This window comes from Pectinophora gossypiella, chromosome 27, assembly GCF_024362695.1.
Source record: "Pectinophora gossypiella chromosome 27, ilPecGoss1.1, whole genome shotgun sequence".
In the NCBI taxonomy this organism is placed as follows: Eukaryota; Metazoa; Arthropoda; class Insecta; order Lepidoptera; family Gelechiidae; genus Pectinophora; species Pectinophora gossypiella.
In genome coordinates, this window is record NC_065430.1 from 4,612,526 (window position 1) to 4,630,839 (window position 18,314).

Below are 18,314 nucleotides of genomic sequence, written 5' to 3' on the forward strand. Positions count from 1 at the left end.
CCCACACCAACCCCGCAGGCGTGGTCGACGATTACCCTCATTCAGCGCTTATCGCTGTCGGCCCTCTTGGGTCAACTCATTCTTTTAAAAATATGAATCACAATAAGACGATGCCCTGAGCCGAGGTTCGCGCGCAACTGGACACTTCTTCTACCGTGTGGGTTGTGAGTTGAATTACCAACCTCATCAACCCTGGTGTCAGGGTTATAATTGAGCCGCCAAAGGCCCCTGACACGGCTCACATAACGACTACTTACATCAGTAAGTAGTAACTGGGATCACCGACTTAACGTGTCTTCCGAAACGCGAATCATCTTACTTTTTGGACAAACAGGTGATCAGCAATGTCCTAAGGAAACTGGGGATAACAAAGTGATTTTTGTGAAATGTCCCCACCGGGATTCGAACCCGGACCTCCACGGAGGCCGTAAGACAAAATTAAATTGCAGAGACCATCACTTCCACAACTGCAATACGAAGCATTTTCCAAGGGATTCCACGTTTAGGATAACGAATGCTAAGTACAAAATGAGGATTGGACCGGGTATAGACGAGCTGGGACAACTGCCAATACCTAACGATCTGTTCCTGGGTAGAGGACGACCAACTGTAAGGAAGATGCCTAAACAGTACACGGATGAAGAAAGACAAGGGCGAGAAGATTAAGGATTCTACCACATCTGGTGGCTATAGCATGATATTACGCGCGTTTAAACACGCTATGGCATCCTTACGCGCCCTTAAGCATCCTTACGGGCGCTTAAGCATCCTTACGCGCGCTTAAGCATCCTTACGCGCGCTTAAGTACACTATAGTATCCTTACGCGCGCTTAAGTACGCTACAGCATCCCTTACGCGCTCTATAGCATCCTTACGCGCGCTTAAGCATCCTTACGCGCGCTTAAGCATCCTTAGACGCGGTTAAGCATCCTAACGCGCGCTTAAGTACGCTATAGCATCCTTTCGCGCGCTATAGCATCCTTACGCGCGCTATAGCATGCTTACTTGCTTGAGTGATTGTTTGATATTATAGTTCGAAGTGGATTTTAAGTTTCATGTTGCTTTAAGATAGCATAAGTAAGTAATTAATTCTTAAATTATTTAAATAATAAACTTTCACGTTGCCGTAAATAGTCAACTAGTTTTTTTTTTACGAAACACCTACCTGCTACCTACGGAAGCAAGAGAAGTGTGTCAGGATCGAATCGAATATTTAAATAACTAAATGTCCTTACCAGCGATCAAACGTTTTCTGGTTTGAAGACGTTCTGGTTTCTTTTCTTCTTGTGTTTTTTACAAGGAGGTACTTTTCACTAGTCACTAGACCGGGTCGGTCGCGATTGATACAATGTAACTGAGAGAAAGAATAATCGAATAAGACCAAAGTAACTTTATGGAAAACAAGGTAGAAAAAACTTTACGTCAATGCAATCTACCCAATTTTTTTTTAATGAGAATGAGGATAAAAACAGCCTGTTTATCCCACCAGGTGTCACTATTGATTGATTTTGCTATGGAGAACTGTTAAAACTTAGGAACACTCAACATGCTGTGAGCTTAGCACCGTAAGCACGCGACTCTTTCTCGCCACGACAGAGATCATCTGTCTCTTTCTGTGCAGTACTGTGAGAGAGTGACGGGTGACATATGTCGAGGCGAGAAAGAGTCGCGCTCTTACGGTGCTATGCCCGCTGCTGTCTACATTTGAGTTTCTCGTTTTTATCATTTTCACAAAATACCTGGTAGAATACACATCTACCCTAACCACCGCAGATGTAAGCAAGACTCTTTGGCAAAACTAGTCAAATCCAATGTTTACTTTTGATTATTATTGAAGTTTTTTTAATAAAACTATCAATAAATGAATGATTAAACTTTATTATACGAAAAATAAACAAAATTGAACAGCCTACGTCTAAATCTTACATTTTCAAACAATATTGGTAAACTGTTAAACTATTGAGGATTGATAAACCACGGGTTTGAGATTAAACTGTAAAAACAATATGGCGATTATAACAAGTGAGTGTTACCATAAATAAATACGTTTCAAACTGAAAAAAGTAAGTTAAAAAACAGTAATCTAAAGATTTTAAGTTTTTTATTGATATTTAATACAATTCTAATTACATAATTGACTTTTAAAAAGCAATTTTACATGGCATTTAGTGGAGTATAATGATTTTTGATAGACTACACACTTATTCTACTAGTGTCCGTGTACTAACACTTAATATTTGTATTTTTTTACTGAATAAGAAATAAATCCAAAAATCAATTTGTACTGAAATAATCAAAAATTAAATGTTCATTTCAGATAAGTCACGATCGCAATTTTGATTTATATTTTTATAAAGAAAACGATAAAATTATCGTAACGAATTACCGCCAAAACCAAATCAAAATGGCCGACCGCAACTGTCAAATCAAAGTCACAGCGCGGGAATTTTGTACTGGAGTTTTTTAAATGGAATTAACTTTTTAATTTTATGACTACGCGGCAAAGGCGTTTAGATGTCGATGCCCATGAGTTTCTTGTCAAAGATGAACTCGCCAAGAGACGCGTGGCGGTCGAGCATCTTCTTGAGCGTGGAAGCCTTGCCGGCGAGGTCGCGTTGGCCCTTGTATTGCTCTTCCAAGAACTCTCCGGTCAGGTAATCGACAAGCTGTTGAAGAAAGAGTTAAGTATTATTTATAAGCTTTCCTTTAAGGAGGAGTGACAGGTATAACTTAAAATAAAATTAGGAAGTTTGGTGTTTTCAGGAAACATTCACTGCCATTATACAGGGTGTTAGTGACATCGTAACGAAAACTTTGAGGGATGATTGAGACCATGATTATGAGATGATATCAAGTGGAATTTTCCGTCGCAAAAGTATGGAACAGAAAATAACTTAAAAAAAAACAAAAATTTTCATGAATTTTCCGACTGAAAATTCCACTTGATTTCAACTCAGAATCATGGTCTGAATCATCCCCCTCAGTATTCGTTACGGTGTCACTAACACCCATACCTACTTGTATGGCTACAGTATGTACTTGTGCGGGGTGTAAGTGACATCGTAACGAATACTGAGGGGGATGATTCAGCTGATTATTCTGAGTTAATATCAAGTGGAATTTTTCATCACAAAAGTATAGAATTGAAAATAATTAAAAAACACTAAAAAAAAATCATGAATTTTGCGACGGAAAATTCTACTTGATATGAACTCAGAATCATGGTCTGAATCATCCCCCTCAGTATTCGTTACGATGTCACTAACACCCTGTATAAGTGTCCTAGTATGGCTTTGTAATAGACTACTATGGGCGCCATCCCACTTGCGTCAGACAGAGTACTGTGGGACGGAAGGCAAGAGGGAAACCACTGCCCTATTTTTCCCCAAAAAGTGGCCGACAAGAACGTGGCTCTTAAATTGATGATAATGACAAAGAAGGTAGGTTATAATTTAATACTTCGATCTATTATTTGGGCGCCTGGGAAACTTGCCCCTAATTTTTCCGCATTTTAATTTTGAATATGGAAGTATTTATTTTCGCAATATTTTAGCTCGTCAGCCGATTTACTTATGACTGATTTGCGCCCAAATGGGCACCCTCAGGCATGTTGTCTTAAATTGTCAGGCCAAGTAGTTAATGCCATCAAAAACGTGGAGTGATTTGACTACTTAGAAATCTCCGATTGTCTGAAAGCAAGACCATCCATTCTTCGGAAGAATAGGATAGAATAGAAATTGTTTACTATAAAAGGACGCCACACAAAGACAAGACAATAAATTCATTTAAAAAATTTCAAAAAACAATTATAAAAGCATAGAGGATGTTCATTAGAATGATCATAAGGCGGTGGTGGACGTCCTGAGATAAAAGGGCCTGTCAGCACAAGTCGCGGCGTGAACCACGACGCTGATGTTATGTGGACCCTGCTGGGTGAGGCACGAAGACACGTTAATCCGTTGGTCCTGGTTCTTACTCAGTGATTTGTACCAGTCAGGGGACTTTAACGGTTCAATAATAACCCTGACACCAGGGTTGGTGAGGTTGGTAATCCACCTCACAACCCACACGATATAAGTATAAGAATCGTCACTTACGTGGTAATCATTGAACTCAGCATCATCCTCACAGGCCGCGATGACATTGCGGATGCTGTTGGTGACCTCGGTCTCCATCTTCAGAGCGTGCTGCAGGGCATCCACTCCGTTCTCCCAGGCCTTGCGCTGTGGCGGCTGGAAGAAGACGGGAGATGGTCAAGAATCGTTCATTTTCAATGGGGGAGGGGTGCTCATGAGCTGCATAACGACCTCAGTGGTCCAGTGGTTGAGCGTTGGGCTCACGATCCGGAGGTCCCGGGTTGAAATCCCGGTAGGGACATACCACAATCACTTTGTGATCCCTAGTTTGGTTAGGACATTATCACCTGATTGTCCAAAAAGTAAGATGATCCGTGCTACTTACTGATGTAAGTAAGTAGTCCTTATATGAGCCATGTCAGGAGCCTTTGGCGGCTCAATAATACCCCTGACATCAGGGTTAATGAGGATGGTACTCCATACGGTAGAAGAAGAAGATTTATACCCAAAAACAAAGATAAAAGATGCGTAATGTCTGTTAAGGTTAAACGAAGGGAAATTTGTACAGCGCCATCCATATTGCCAACCCATATTATATTATTATGACAACTTACCCTGATAGCAACTAGAGATGAAACATCAGAAGTGAGCTCTCCCCTCATCAGGAGGTATTCGATCAGCTTCATTGCATGCTCCCGTTCCTCAGAGCCGGCTTCAAAGAACATTTTCGCGAATCCTGGTCTGTTCACCTGGAAAGAATGATTAGTTAGTTAAGGCGAGCTGTGAGGCTCTCATACATAGTAGAAGCCGTACACTTGGGGGCCACATAATGGACCCCCAGGAAGTCATGAGCTTTCTCCCAAAAAGACGTTGGATCTATTCGAACGGATCGGTCTAGAGGAGGATATTTAAATGTAGGGATTTAAGGTCACAATAGATCTGTCAAGGTCGCAGTGACCTCGCGGGCTGCATTCGGTCCGGCCCTCACAACTTTCAAATAATAATAATAGTTAAGGCGAAGTCCGTGGATGTCCCGCACCGTAAGCTCGTGACTCTTTCTCGCCGCGACAGAGATCGTCTGTCTCTTTCTGTGCAGTAATGTGAGAGAGTGACGGGTGACGCAAGTCAAGGCGAGAAAGTCGCACGCTTACGGTGCTAAGCCCGTAGGTATGCTCAATCCTATGACAAGCCGCCATTGCTAGCCCATTGATGACGTAAGTGTTACCATTCAATTGGTATCTCCAACATTCCAAGGACGTAAATTTTATTATAGAAAATTAAGTAAATTACTGATTAATGTATTTAATTAGTACCTATTACTTGTCATATATACAAAAATCATTAAAACTGTACGTAAATATTTTACAAAAAGTACAAAATTTCCTTGCATAGTAAATTAAAAACATTGGTTGTGGGTAATTTATTTTATGAGAAATGGCATCGCAGGGTCGGATGAAGTCAGCTGGGCTAACCTTGAAATTATAGCTGTCAGTTTTGAGCATATCTGGAGGGTTAAAATGGCCACATCGAAGCAATTCATCTAAGAAAGCAATATTGCTATTTGACATTTGTTTGCATTGCGCACTTATTTTTGTATGCGCAAATGTCAAATTGAAATATTGCTTTTTTAGATGAATTGCTCCGATGTGGCGTTTTTAACCACCCTGGTTTTCTTATAAGTACAAAAAAAAAACAGGCGTAGCGTAGTGGGGGCGGCAGGGGCGGCCTGCCCCGGGCGACACTTTTTAGGGGGCGGCAAAATTTCACAATCTATAATATATATAAAAATGAAACCCGTTTTCCGTTGTCACGACATAACATAAAAACGGCTTAACCGATTTGGCTGTTTTTTTTTTTTGTAGTTTACTAATAATCTGTACAAGGTTCTTACGGAAAAAAATATTAAGAAAATCTCTCAGAAAGATTGAAAAATATACATTTAATTTTGCATATTTTAAAAAACTCGCGTAACGAATATAAACGTCACTCAATTTAAAATAAAAAAATCGGTGGTAATTTGTAAATAGGCGCGGGAAGCCGCTGGATGCGGTCAGCGCAGGACCGATCGTCGTGGAGATCCTTGGGGGAGGCCTATGCCCAGCAGTGGGCGTCGTACGGCTGATGATGATGATTGTAAATTGAAATATCTAAATGAAAGGGCGGCAAAATTGTCTTCCGCCCCGGGCGGCCGACACCTACGCTACGCCGCTGAAATAAATACTTACTCCATCTCTAGAGAAATGCGCGCCCATAGCCAAGTACTGCAGAGATGCGTTCACTTCCATCTGAATCTGCGACCGCATGGCGCCGCGGCAGCGCCCGTGCATCGTAACCCATTCCTTAGGAATGTTTACTGGATTCACGTGACCTGGAGACACGATATTGCTGGGTTAGTTCCTTTGGTAAAAAACGACCTTCGTGGTCTAGCGGTTGAGCGCTAGGCTGACGATCCGGGGGTCCCGGGTTCGATTCCCGGTGGGGACATATCACAAAAATTACTTTGTGGTCCCTAGTTAGGACATTACTAGCTGATCACATGATTGTCCGAAAGTAAGATGATCCGTGCTTCGGAAGACACGTTAAGCAGTTGTTCCCGGTTACTAATTACAGATGTAAGTGAATAGTCGTTATATGAGCCATGTCAGGGGCCTTTGGCGGCTCAATAGTAACCCTGATACCAGGGTTGATGAGGTTGGTACTTCACCTCACAACCCACACGATAGAAGAAGTTCCTTTGGTTTTACAATGGAAATAAGTGAAGAGTAGGGAAGAAAGAAAACCAAAATTCTTACACTCTTATTCTAAGATGTTAACTCCAACTTTCCTCGACTCCGTCCTTATTTGAGGCGACCTTAAGGAAGACCTCGAACTCAGCTCAAAATCGATATTTTCAGACGGCGCCTAAACCTTAACTCGAGGTTACTCCAGTAAGGCATGACGTCATTATTTTCGTATTATTATGTTGGCAGTATGACATGCTCGACTCCAGTGAGTAAAGTCCTCGAGTCGAGGACGTAAGTCATCATAAAATACCAAAATGCTCAGCTGAAGCCGATTCGAGTGGGGGAAGTTTCGAGTGAACATTTAGAATACGGGTGTTAGTACAGTCACGAGGAATATCATGTACCCACTTTAGAACCCTGTCGGCCTATCACATTTGACATTTAATGAGACTTACGGTTTAATTCGTCAAAAAAGTTAATGTGACATGGTTGCAAAGTGTATACATATTAGTACTCGTGACCGTACTAGATTAGTAGTCTATCTATTAGATCTGGCAAGGTGATGCTAAAAAAACCTTTAAGTACTTAAAGAAGTTGCAATTTCTTAGTAAGAGTACCTAACCCTTCACAAATTAAACCTATAAAAAAAAATTCGCGCCAAGCAAGACACGATGTTGCCATTTTTTTTCCAGTCCAAAGTAGTTAGTTCTCTTTTACTATTATTACATTATTGTTATTAAAGCAATAGTATTAATTACAGGTACTTATTCTTCTTTTTTACTGCTGTGTAGGCCAAAAACGTAGTAAGTATTATATCAAGGCTATGATAAAAAATCAAAGAAGTTACTTTACTACCGGTAGTCTGTTGTATTATTTCTTATTCTATGTTTTTTCCTTTTGCTCATTTAAGGGACAGGCTAAGATCGCAAGACCATGCTGCCTAGTCTTTAGTACATTTTCTTTGCTTTAATAATTTTCTTTCAATATAATATTCTTCCGAAGTAAATTTCGTTTGTCAAATCCATAATCTTATTCTATGCTACCGGTCTCACGTTGTACGATTTGTCACAAAAGAAGTTTTTAAACAATACGCTTTTCCGGTAAATTAAACTATAATAGCTATTCGATCAATGCCATCCATTGTATAAAACATTTGTAGGTGATCAATATTTTTTTTGTGTAAGTACAAGAAAAAACAGTCGGTTAAAAATAGTTCAAGATGTCTCGTGAGAACCTGGGCACTGCCAATACCATTAATTATTTATTACGCGCCTGAATTTACGAGTATGAACTCGGAATAATTAATTAATTTAAAGAGTGTGTACCCATTTTTATAAAATTATAACGAAAGAAAAAAACTTTCGAAGTACAATCGAACGCACAAGTGTTATGGTACGAACTTATTATTATGTAAATAATAAAAATTATTATTTCGATAATCGTAGTAGTAACAGTAAACCAGCTTATTGCATGCAATAAAATTAATTTGGATTATTAATTATCTTGAACATGAATCAGGACAATCGGTTATTAAAATTGATTGATATCTAAAGTACATGTTAACATGTTTTATCTTCTTATTGAGATAAGTACGTAATTATAATGCATGTCTTACGATAGCACGTGGAAAAGTCCATTTACCTATATATTTCTTATTGATCTATTGTATATTGTTAGGACACTTTACGACTCTGTCGCACTAACATATTTGACATTTAGTGAGACTTACAGTTCAATATGTCAAAAAAGTTAATGTGACATGGTACCAAAGTATACATATTAATGCTCGTGACCGTACTTAGTAACGAAACAACTATGTGTGTTATGACGTCATTTTGTGTTCCAAGTTCCGGTATTTCAAAGCCGTTATCAATTTTATGACGCCATATTACACACAAATCAATTACCTATTGTGTTTCTATGCGTCACATATTTTATTTATAATAAATAATAATTACTTTTATTAGACAAAGTCTTTATTGTCAGTATAATTTTCTTGTTTAACGTAAGCATAAATAATAACGTAAGAATGACGTAATGAAGGACTTTTCATTCAATGTTCCACAAACACACGATAGATGGCGTTGTTATTTCTTCGTTTAAACTTCGAATTTCATGGATAACAGACATCATGCATCTTTTGTCTTTGTTTTTGAGTCTAAATGATCATTATATTACATTCTTTTGTTGCTAGATATGAAAGTCGTAATAAATCCTTTTAAAGGTTAATAGGTAGAATGTTTAGTGGTAACTTGCAACACAAAACCTCAACCTCGAAGCAATTAAATGTGTGACGTGCTAGCTTACTGTTGATACACCGTCCGACATATTGTTTCTGGATGTATACTGATAACGACCATCCGGCCCTCAGCGCTCCCCATTTGTCCGGCCAAGTAGGTAATGCCATTTGCGACAAAAACCTACAATAAGGCAAGTCAAAAAAAAAACACTGATATCGACCTCCGCAGTCTAGTGGCCTGTTCCTGGGGTCGATTCCCAGTGGGGACATGATAAACAAAATAAAAACAAATATTCATTCGTGAGATTGCCTCTAGTTTGCTCAAAAATAGACTTATTAACATCCAGTTTTTATTGTTCAAGTTTGCATTTCTCCATAAAATGTGTTCAGGCGTGGCCGGGTCGAGCGGTTATCCATGATTAGTCAGAATAAAGTACCTATATGTCTTTAATTTCGTAGAAACAAGGCAATGGCATTTGTACATCCTGCCAGACATTAACATTCAGTCGTAAATAGACATTATCGCATGTCATATTAGATGATGGATCTCCTACACGCAGCATGATTATTGATTACTTAATCTTTTTCTTTGTTTCAACACATTTTTCATTGTTGCTACTTGGTTTTTTTTTTTTATAACGATAGACAGAAGAATGGAGTCACAAATGCAATACGATACAAAAACTCTTTATTAAATAAAAAAAAAACTAAACTAAAAAAAAAACTTTTAATAAACTTTATTATTATTTGTATGTCGTTTCCATATCTCGGTTCTATGAATTCCCGGACTTTTAGAAGGCGTGCGTGGGGCCGAAGCCAACACCTAAAGGCCCCTTAAAGAGAATTTAATCTAAACTAAATGTGGTGTGACTAAATTATTATTATTATTAAGATATCGATCTTTTCCAGGAAACCTTTAGGTATAGAAAATGAATTTAATACAAGCGTAGAGGTATAAACGATATTAAAAGCAATACATAATCATAACTACAGTAACCAGGGGGGTTATAAAGGCCAAATCGAAGCAACATTGTTTTCTTAGATGAATTGCTTCGATGTGGCCATTTTAACCCCCAGAAGCCAACCTGCAGTCACTTTAGATAGAATGGATATATGATGCATTAGGGCTTCCAACTCCGGAATTTCGGAGTTTCGTACGATGTTTTCCGATATTTCAACTCTGTAGTTTGGAGGAGCTCGGTGGCGCAGCGGTAAACGCGCTCGGTCTGCGATTGTTGAAGTTAAGCAACTTTCGCAAAGGCCGGTCATAGGATGGGTGACCACAAAAAAAAGTTTTCATCTCGAGCTCCTCCGTGCTTCGGAAGGCACGTTAAGCCGTTGGTCCCGGCTGCATTAGCAGTCGTTAATAACCATCAATCCGCACTGGGCCCGCGTGATGGTTTAAGGCCCGATCTCCCTATCCATCCATTGGGAAGGCCCGTGCCTCAGCAGTGGGGACGTTAATGGGCTGATGATGATGAGTTCGGAATTACCTAATCCTAAATTACTGTAACATAACATAACATAACAAATACTTTATTGCACAAACAGGAAAAAACAAAATACAAAACAAAAGAGAAATAGAATTAGTACAATAGGCGGCCTTATTGCTAAGTAGCAATCTCTTCCAGGCAACCTTTAAGTATAGGAGATATTGAATATTAGGTAATATAGCGGGATAGTGCAGCATGGGAATACTTGTGCATATAAAAAATAAATACACTTTTGACTACATAAACTACATAATAATAATACACATAATTATAATTGTTATAATAAATAAATATCACTACTTAAACTACTACATATACTATGGAAGAAAAGGAGTAGATAGATTATGAAGATGAAGAGGAAATAGAGGTAAGGAAATGCGCCTTGACTTGCCGTTTAAAGGACTCCAATGACGAAGCTCTCCTAATGCTTTCAGGCAGAGAATTCCACAATCGGACAGCTTGCACCGTGAAAGACTTGGAGTAGAAAGTTGAGGAATGGGAAGGAATATTTAGAGACAGATTGTTGGATGAACGGAGGTTGCGGGTAAGAGTGGAAGAATGAAAGACGAAGCGATCTTTAAGATAGCAAGGAGATTTAGGGTTAAAAAGGACGGAATATAGAAGGAACAGGATATGGCAGTCTCTCCGACGATAAATCGGTAACCACCCAAGCCTCGCACGGTAGTCGGAAACATGATCAAACTTCCGCAGGCCAAAAATAAATCTTATGCATAGGTTTTGTAATCGTTCAAGTTTTGCAACTAGTTCCACAGAGAGATCCGGGTAACAAACGTCCGCGTAATCTAAAATAGGCAGGACGAGACACTGTGCTAGAGTGATCTTGGTTTTGGTCGGCAAGAGGTTTTTTAGACGCTTTAGCGACCCGTACGCGGCAAACACCTTCCTGCTAACTTCCGTCACCTGAGGTTTCCAGGAGAAACACTCGTCAAAGATAATGCCCAGATTCTTAACAGTATGGCTATACGGAACATGTACACCGTCAAACGTTATAGGGGGCAAAGTATTAAAGTCAATTCTAGACACGAACCAGCGACTTCCAATTATAATGGTCTGAGTCTTGGTAGGATTGACCTTTAGGCCATAAGAGTGGCTCCAGTCTGCGATGCACTTTAGATTTTTGTTGGTCACCTGTATTGCATCAGAGAGATCACACAAAGGAGCCTGAGTATAGATTTGAAGATCGTCTGCATACAAATGATAGGGAGAAGATAGTGGAAGAGTAATTGAATTTATGAAAATAGCAAACAGGAGTGGAGACAACACGCCACCCTGCGGTACACCAGCAGAAGTGTCGCACCACGTAGAGAAGGTGTCTTCAATACGTATGCGCTGCCGGCGCCCATACAGGTAACTACGAAACCAGTCAACAACTGTTGGAGATACGTTAAGTGAAGTCAACATTGCCAACAAGATATCATAATCAACAGTATTGAACGCATTGCTAAACTAACTAATAACTAGTCCCCCGCGCTTAATTTAGCAAAGAATGATTGATCATCATCTCCCTAGCGTTATCCCATTTTGACAGGGTCCGCTTACCTAACCTGAAGATTTGACAGGTCCGGTTTTTTACAAAAGCGACTGCCTGTCTGACCTTCCAACCCGCGAAGGGAAAATCAGCCCACTACAGTTTACGTTAGGTTAGGTTAGCGAAAAATTATTACTAATGATTTTGGATGATTGTTTTAAATGATTATGATTATAATTTCTAATATAATTGTTCTAACACATAGCAACTGTATGTCAATGGTCAATAAAATCAGTCTTATGTTTAGTGTCAGAGTAATATAGAACCAACTGCATTGCTCATGAATAAAGTACATAAGTACAGTCATGAGCAATATCATGTACCCACTTTAGAACCCTGTCGCACTATCATATGTGACATTTAATGAGACTTACAGTTTAATTTGTCAAAAAAGTTAATGTGACATGGTTTCAAAGTGTATATGTCGTGGCCATATCGTAAAATTGATCATTTCATGATGTTATCGACCATTTCATGAAATGGTCATATTTCATGAAATAGCCAACTTAAGTTGACCTGACCATATCGTTGAAACGTCAACGTTTAATGATATATCAATCAACGTTTGGCCATATCGTTAATGTAGGCGGTGTTCATGTTATGTGGTGTAATAAAAATGCAAATAGTCGATAAATTTCTTAGGATGAAAATTATGTACATATTCGATATGGGAAATTGAACAATTACATTGATTCATTGATTATAATATCAATCAAGTTTTAAATATAATCGACACCAGCGCCACTACCGGTGGATAATGTTACTAATTTTACGATATGATTGCCAAAGTTTGGCCATATCATGATGTGGCCAACGAATGATATTCTATTTCATGAAATATGACCATTTCATGAAATGATCGAGCACATCATGAAATGATCAATTCTATGATCTGGCCACGACATACATATTAGTACTCGTGACCGTACAAAGTTGCTCTATAGATAAATTCTGATCTCGAGTCTCGACTATGTTTCAATAACATTATTGCTATCTAAGTGATTTATAGCTAGTTAGGTGACATGCCACGTACATTGTAGTGTTTATCAAAGATTTCTTCGTATATATAGACACATAGGACATGAGTAGGTATGTCATATAAATATGTTATATTAGGCAGACATTTTGTAGTCAGAGACGTTTTATCTATAATATTTGATACGTGTCTGGATAAACGTTCTTTAGATAAGATCTCAAACACTCATGTAAATAAGTTATCAACAGTTCAATAATACACAGAAGCTGTCAAGTCATAGAACTTCAATGACAAGGGCTTCAATGCCTCTTAGTTTTTACTAAATGACCAATTTAACGGACGGTAAAAACAAGTTTCCTCTCTATTTGGTTGTCTTTATGAGCTTCTAATTTCATTGTAAAATCAAAGAACAAAAGTGCAGTCACTGAGCCTAGCGAATTAATTGTAAACAGTGGTGGAATTATGAACCATTAGTTGTCATAATTATAAAATTTATGTTTTTGTAGGTGTTTTTGGTCTATTACAGAAACCACATGTAACCAGGTCTTAAGTGCAACTAGTTCATTTATTACCTACTTTGCAAGAAACTGATTGAACTTTCGCATCTTATCGTACCTAAATATTTAGCGATTCACTAAGCGACACCACTGTTCTCCTGTGGTTCATCGGCTTGTTTCTACGCAGAGCTCCGATTCGAACCGAGGTACTTGACTTATAGCAATGACTTATTAATTTGTCCAATGTGCAGTTTTCACTAACACAGTTGGCTCGACCATTAGACCGCGATACGGCTGACCACCTGATACATTAGTCTAACAGAAAGCTTGGTGAGGTGTGGTACTTAGTTCATCTTACGATGGATGTATGGATGCAACTCTGACTACCCCAATTGGGATATAGTCGTGGGGTTTTGTGATTGTACTAAGCCTTAATCCAGTACGAAAAGAATTTGATTTTTTTTGAATTTGATTTGATTTTTTTTGAATTTGATTTGATTTTTTTTTCATTTCGATTTTTTTGAGTGTGAGTGTTTTGTAGTAGTATGTGTTTGTGAGTTTGTTGTGTGAGTTTTTCCTAGTAACTAACTCATGTTATAATTAGAATAAAAATATATATGAAACAACAAAAAACTCAACAAAGTGCCAGAAATTAAGAGTGACAGATAAATCATGACTCATTCAAATGTTATTGGCAAACAAAGTGAATTTTGTTGTTTGGCCTTGTTGAAGAGTCGAGGCAATATTAGTAGGTAATAAACGACCTGTATTAACCATCAACCAACTATCAGCATGCTCAAGACAGGTCAAGAGTATGCATGCATGAAGAAAAGAACGTCTAGGTCTTTCCCCCGGCTATACAGGTTGTGAGAAAAGAGTACTCTAACCCGACATTCATGAAGAAAAGAACGTCTAGGGCCGTGGGAATACCTATACTATGAATAGTATACCCTCTGCCTACCCGTTCAGGAACACACGCGCGATGTTGTGTGTAACAATTATATATTCAAAAATATATTCAAATTACCACCTTGGTATTGGTTACTAGCAATGTTACAATCATAATTGAAATGAAAATATTATGCATTAGAATTTCAGTATACTCGTATGAAGTACTTACTTATTAAACGAAACAAATGATTGAACATTGTTATTTGAATAATTTTACCACCATTTTGTATTTTATGTGTTCTCGCAAATAAATTGATTTGATTTGATTTGATGACGGAACCGAAAGAACAGGGTGTTAAAAATGCCACATCGAAGCAATTTATGTAAAAAAGCAATATTGCTATTGGACAATTTTATCACGATGCGAATGTTAGCATTCTTATAGTGGGGAGTTCCAGGCTTGACGTTCAAGTCTGCTTGACACTCGAGATCATAGTGTCATTGTGTGTGTTATCATAAATTTAACACACTTATTGTTGACCACTTGTTCATAATTTAACCATTATTATGCGACGTCGGGGACAGCTGACGTACACACGCAGGTCTCGGCTATTGACCCATTGATACACACATATATGAACATAATATAATCCAAATATCAAGCATATTTTTTTTATACATGCTTCTGTCTGCCATTCATCATCATCAGCCCATTAACGTCCCCACTGCTGGGGCACGGGCCTTCCCTACGGATGGATAGGGAGATCGGGCCTTAAACCATCACGCGGGCCCAGTGCGGATTGATGGTTATTAACGACCGCTAATGCAGCCGGGACCAACGGCCTAACGTGCCTTCCGAAGCACGGAGGAGCTCGAGATGAAAACTTTTTGTTGTGGTCACCCATCCTATGACCGGCCTTTGCGAAAGTTGCTTAACTTCAACAATCGAAGACCGAGCGCGTTAACCGCTGCGCCACCGAGCTCCTCCTGCCATTACATTATACTTATTTTGGAATAATTATGTACCCGAGCAATTAGAAAGTAGGTAAATATCGCGTTAAATTCAAATTCAAAATTCAAATTATTTATTTCAGATTAATATCCATAATTATAAGTATAAGTACATCAGATTATATTAGATAAATTAAAATTAAATTATATATAAAGTCAAATAAAATTAATATTATTAATAAAAATGAAATTACACGAAATAAAATAAAAATAAAGCTGTACACCGACTTCAAAAATAAGTGACAATTATAAATATTTAAATAGTAATAATGACTTTCTAAAATTATTAGGTAAGTATTAAGTTGACAATATTTAAATAATTATAGATAGATAAATAAATGTAGATACTGTTTTTTTCGTTTGTTTTTCTTTTTTTGAAGTCTGTTTATTTATTTTTTATTCTTTTTAAATTTGTTTTATTTTTGAACCGTACTTCAGCATAATACTATTCATTTTAATGAATGGATTTTGTCAAACCATTGACAATACTCTTCTTGGTTGATTGTTTTTGAATAGATTTTCAATTATAATAAAAAATTGATTTGTCAACAACAAATATTTTACTTTACCTCGTAAACCTCGTTTTATGTCAATGCTTTACCTATATGCCTGTTTTTTAAGTACCGGACAAGTACCTCTTATACACTTTTTAAATCATCTAGAAAATATATAATAGGCTACTTGACAACCTAGTCAAATGAAATACTTTTTACGAAACTTCAAAACGATAGTTTCCTACGCAGTTTGTATAGAAATACTGTCCTGTGACGTCATCAATAGAAGCGGTCAAACATCGTGCTCATTGTTACTTAATTCATTAATAAAATTCGAAAATAAGTAGAAAAGTAAAATAAGACTAATTTTTAGACAGGCTAATTTATCTTTTACCCAGTCAAATACCCAATTATGAGACCCAATAATGCGGACGTCACAGAATGTTGTCTGCCCGTTTATATTGCAATAAATTCAAACGTAACATCAATGAATCAAATTTTTTTTTTTTATTTATTATCATTATATCCTTAATCTAAATACATGGTTTGAATGATGCCGTAATTAAAGAAATACATTAACCTTTTCCGCAGTAATACTATGTAAATACTATTTAAATATAACGCGAAGACTAAAGAATACCTATTGTTTACGAAGGTTGGATTCTTTTGTTTAACGAAGTAATATTCTAAGGGTAAGCTTCCAATAATGGCCCCGATTCGGATAAGAAAATTACAGGTATAACAAAATAAAATTAGATGGCGTCTGCAGGAATTAGCACCTATGTTTTGTTTAGTTCATCATCATCATCATTATTTGTGTGCAATAATGTGTATTATTATTATTTGTATGTCGTTTCCATATCTCGGGCCTACGGAGTCCCGGACTATTATTATTATTATTATCAATTTAAGAGCCACGGTCTTGTCGGTGCAGCATTTTTCATGGCGACTTTTTTAAGGAAAAATAGGGCAGTGGTTTCCCTCTTGCCTCTTGTTTTGTTTAGTTAACTAAACTAAAAGAAAGTCAAATTAACTGTTCCTATTTTAAGATTTGTATATGTATATTTCCAGTGAACTATTGTATTGGGATGGGATAATCGTGTAAATATAGTTCTAGAACATTGATAAATTATAAATAAATAAATTATAACTTTGACCTTATGTACTGTAACAATTAAGGAAGTAGATAGGTGCATATACTTCCAAATAGTTGCGCGTTTCTTCATAAAATATTATTTCCTATTATTTTTAATGATTAGTAACCCAGATTTATTTCCTAATTTCTAGTACCTTCCCCTACCTACTTACTCTAATGTTAAATTTAAGTTTAACATAAGATATGGGTGAGCTACGGTGATAGGCAGCTGATGTATATAGAGATTTTTATTGTATTTTCACCAACAAGAACAAGACATAAGCAAGAAATAATACCAAGATACCAAAACGTTGTCAAATAAGAAGAAATATAAAAAAAAACCATGTAAAAAGACTATAAAGTCCGCGATGAGTTCGCAACAATATGACTGACCCTAGTTATTATTATCATTAATATAAACGCATTTAACTGTTGTAGAATAAAAAATGAATATAACAAAATAATAGTTTTTATGATTTTGTTTTTGTACAGTCATCGCCATTATTATTTGTGCTTATTATTAAGTGTCTACCTACCACTGCTTATTAAACAATTTCACATCCTTTTAAAAATAGAATGGTATAAAATAGGTAGGTGTTTTATTAAACAACGAAGTTCGAAAATCGAACCGGGTCACAAAAACATAACTAATTAACAACTTCACACCACTTGCAACTCACTTCAGTTTCATGTAAAGCTCATATTAGCATGCACATGAAAAGCTAAGGGATGACAACAAAGAATTTTAAGAACCTTGCAACCTCAGCTAATTGATAACCTATATAATATAATACAAATGAAAATGGTAACAAGATTAGTAAATAATCGAAAAATATACTTACATTGTGTAGCGAATGTCTGGGAACAGACGGCGAGGAGAGTCGCAATGGCGAAAAGGGCGACCTTCATTTTTCTACAATTAAAATCACAGATACTTTGACGAAAAAATTGTTAAGCAAAGATAGCTGTTAGAAACGTTGCGAGGAAGTCAGGCCTTTACACACACTGGTGCAGAAGGCTAAGACTTATCAGTAGGACTTGAACTATTCGCGTCGATCGCTCAAATTATACAAAAATAATGAAATGCGCAGCGATAAACCATCTCGTGTTTAGTTCGAGAATGACAGGCGACGCGCGAGCGGGACGGCCGATGTCACCCACCGGATTCCGTCGAGGTTTCGTGTTGCGAGTGTTTTGTGGAATTTTACTCGTTGAAAACGTTGCTTTTTC

General features: G+C 37.4%; 1 protein-coding gene across 1 annotated transcript; it reads right to left on the reverse strand.

The window, feature by feature from the left end:
• Positions 1–1,858: 1,858 nt before the first annotated feature.
• Positions 1,859–18,213, reverse strand: LOC126378982 (ferritin subunit). The gene is made up of 5 exons (XM_050027555.1): positions 17,927–18,213; positions 6,302–6,444; positions 4,691–4,825; positions 4,098–4,232; positions 1,859–2,666 (listed from the first exon to the last, which is right to left on the reverse strand). The coding sequence occupies exons 1-5, from the start codon at positions 17,991–17,993 to the stop codon at positions 2,511–2,513; spliced, it is 636 nt and encodes a 211-aa protein (XP_049883512.1). The 5' UTR covers positions 17,994–18,213; the 3' UTR covers positions 1,859–2,510.
• Positions 18,214–18,314: the final 101 nt, after the last annotated feature.

Bases quoted from the DNA above. Each gene is read 5' to 3' on its own strand.
- LOC126378982 (XM_050027555.1), bottom strand. From the start codon at position 17,993: ATGAAGGTCGCCCTTTTCGCCATTGCGACTCTCCTCGCCGTCTGTTCC. The intron at 4,233-4,690 runs GTAAGTTGTCAT...GTCTTCTTCCAG, and splicing joins CATCTCTAGTTGCTATCAGG to CCGCCACAGCGCAAGGCCTG. The intron at 2,667-4,097 runs GTAAGTGACGAT...TTTCTTCAACAG, and splicing joins CTGAGTTCAATGATTACCAC to CTTGTCGATTACCTGACCGG.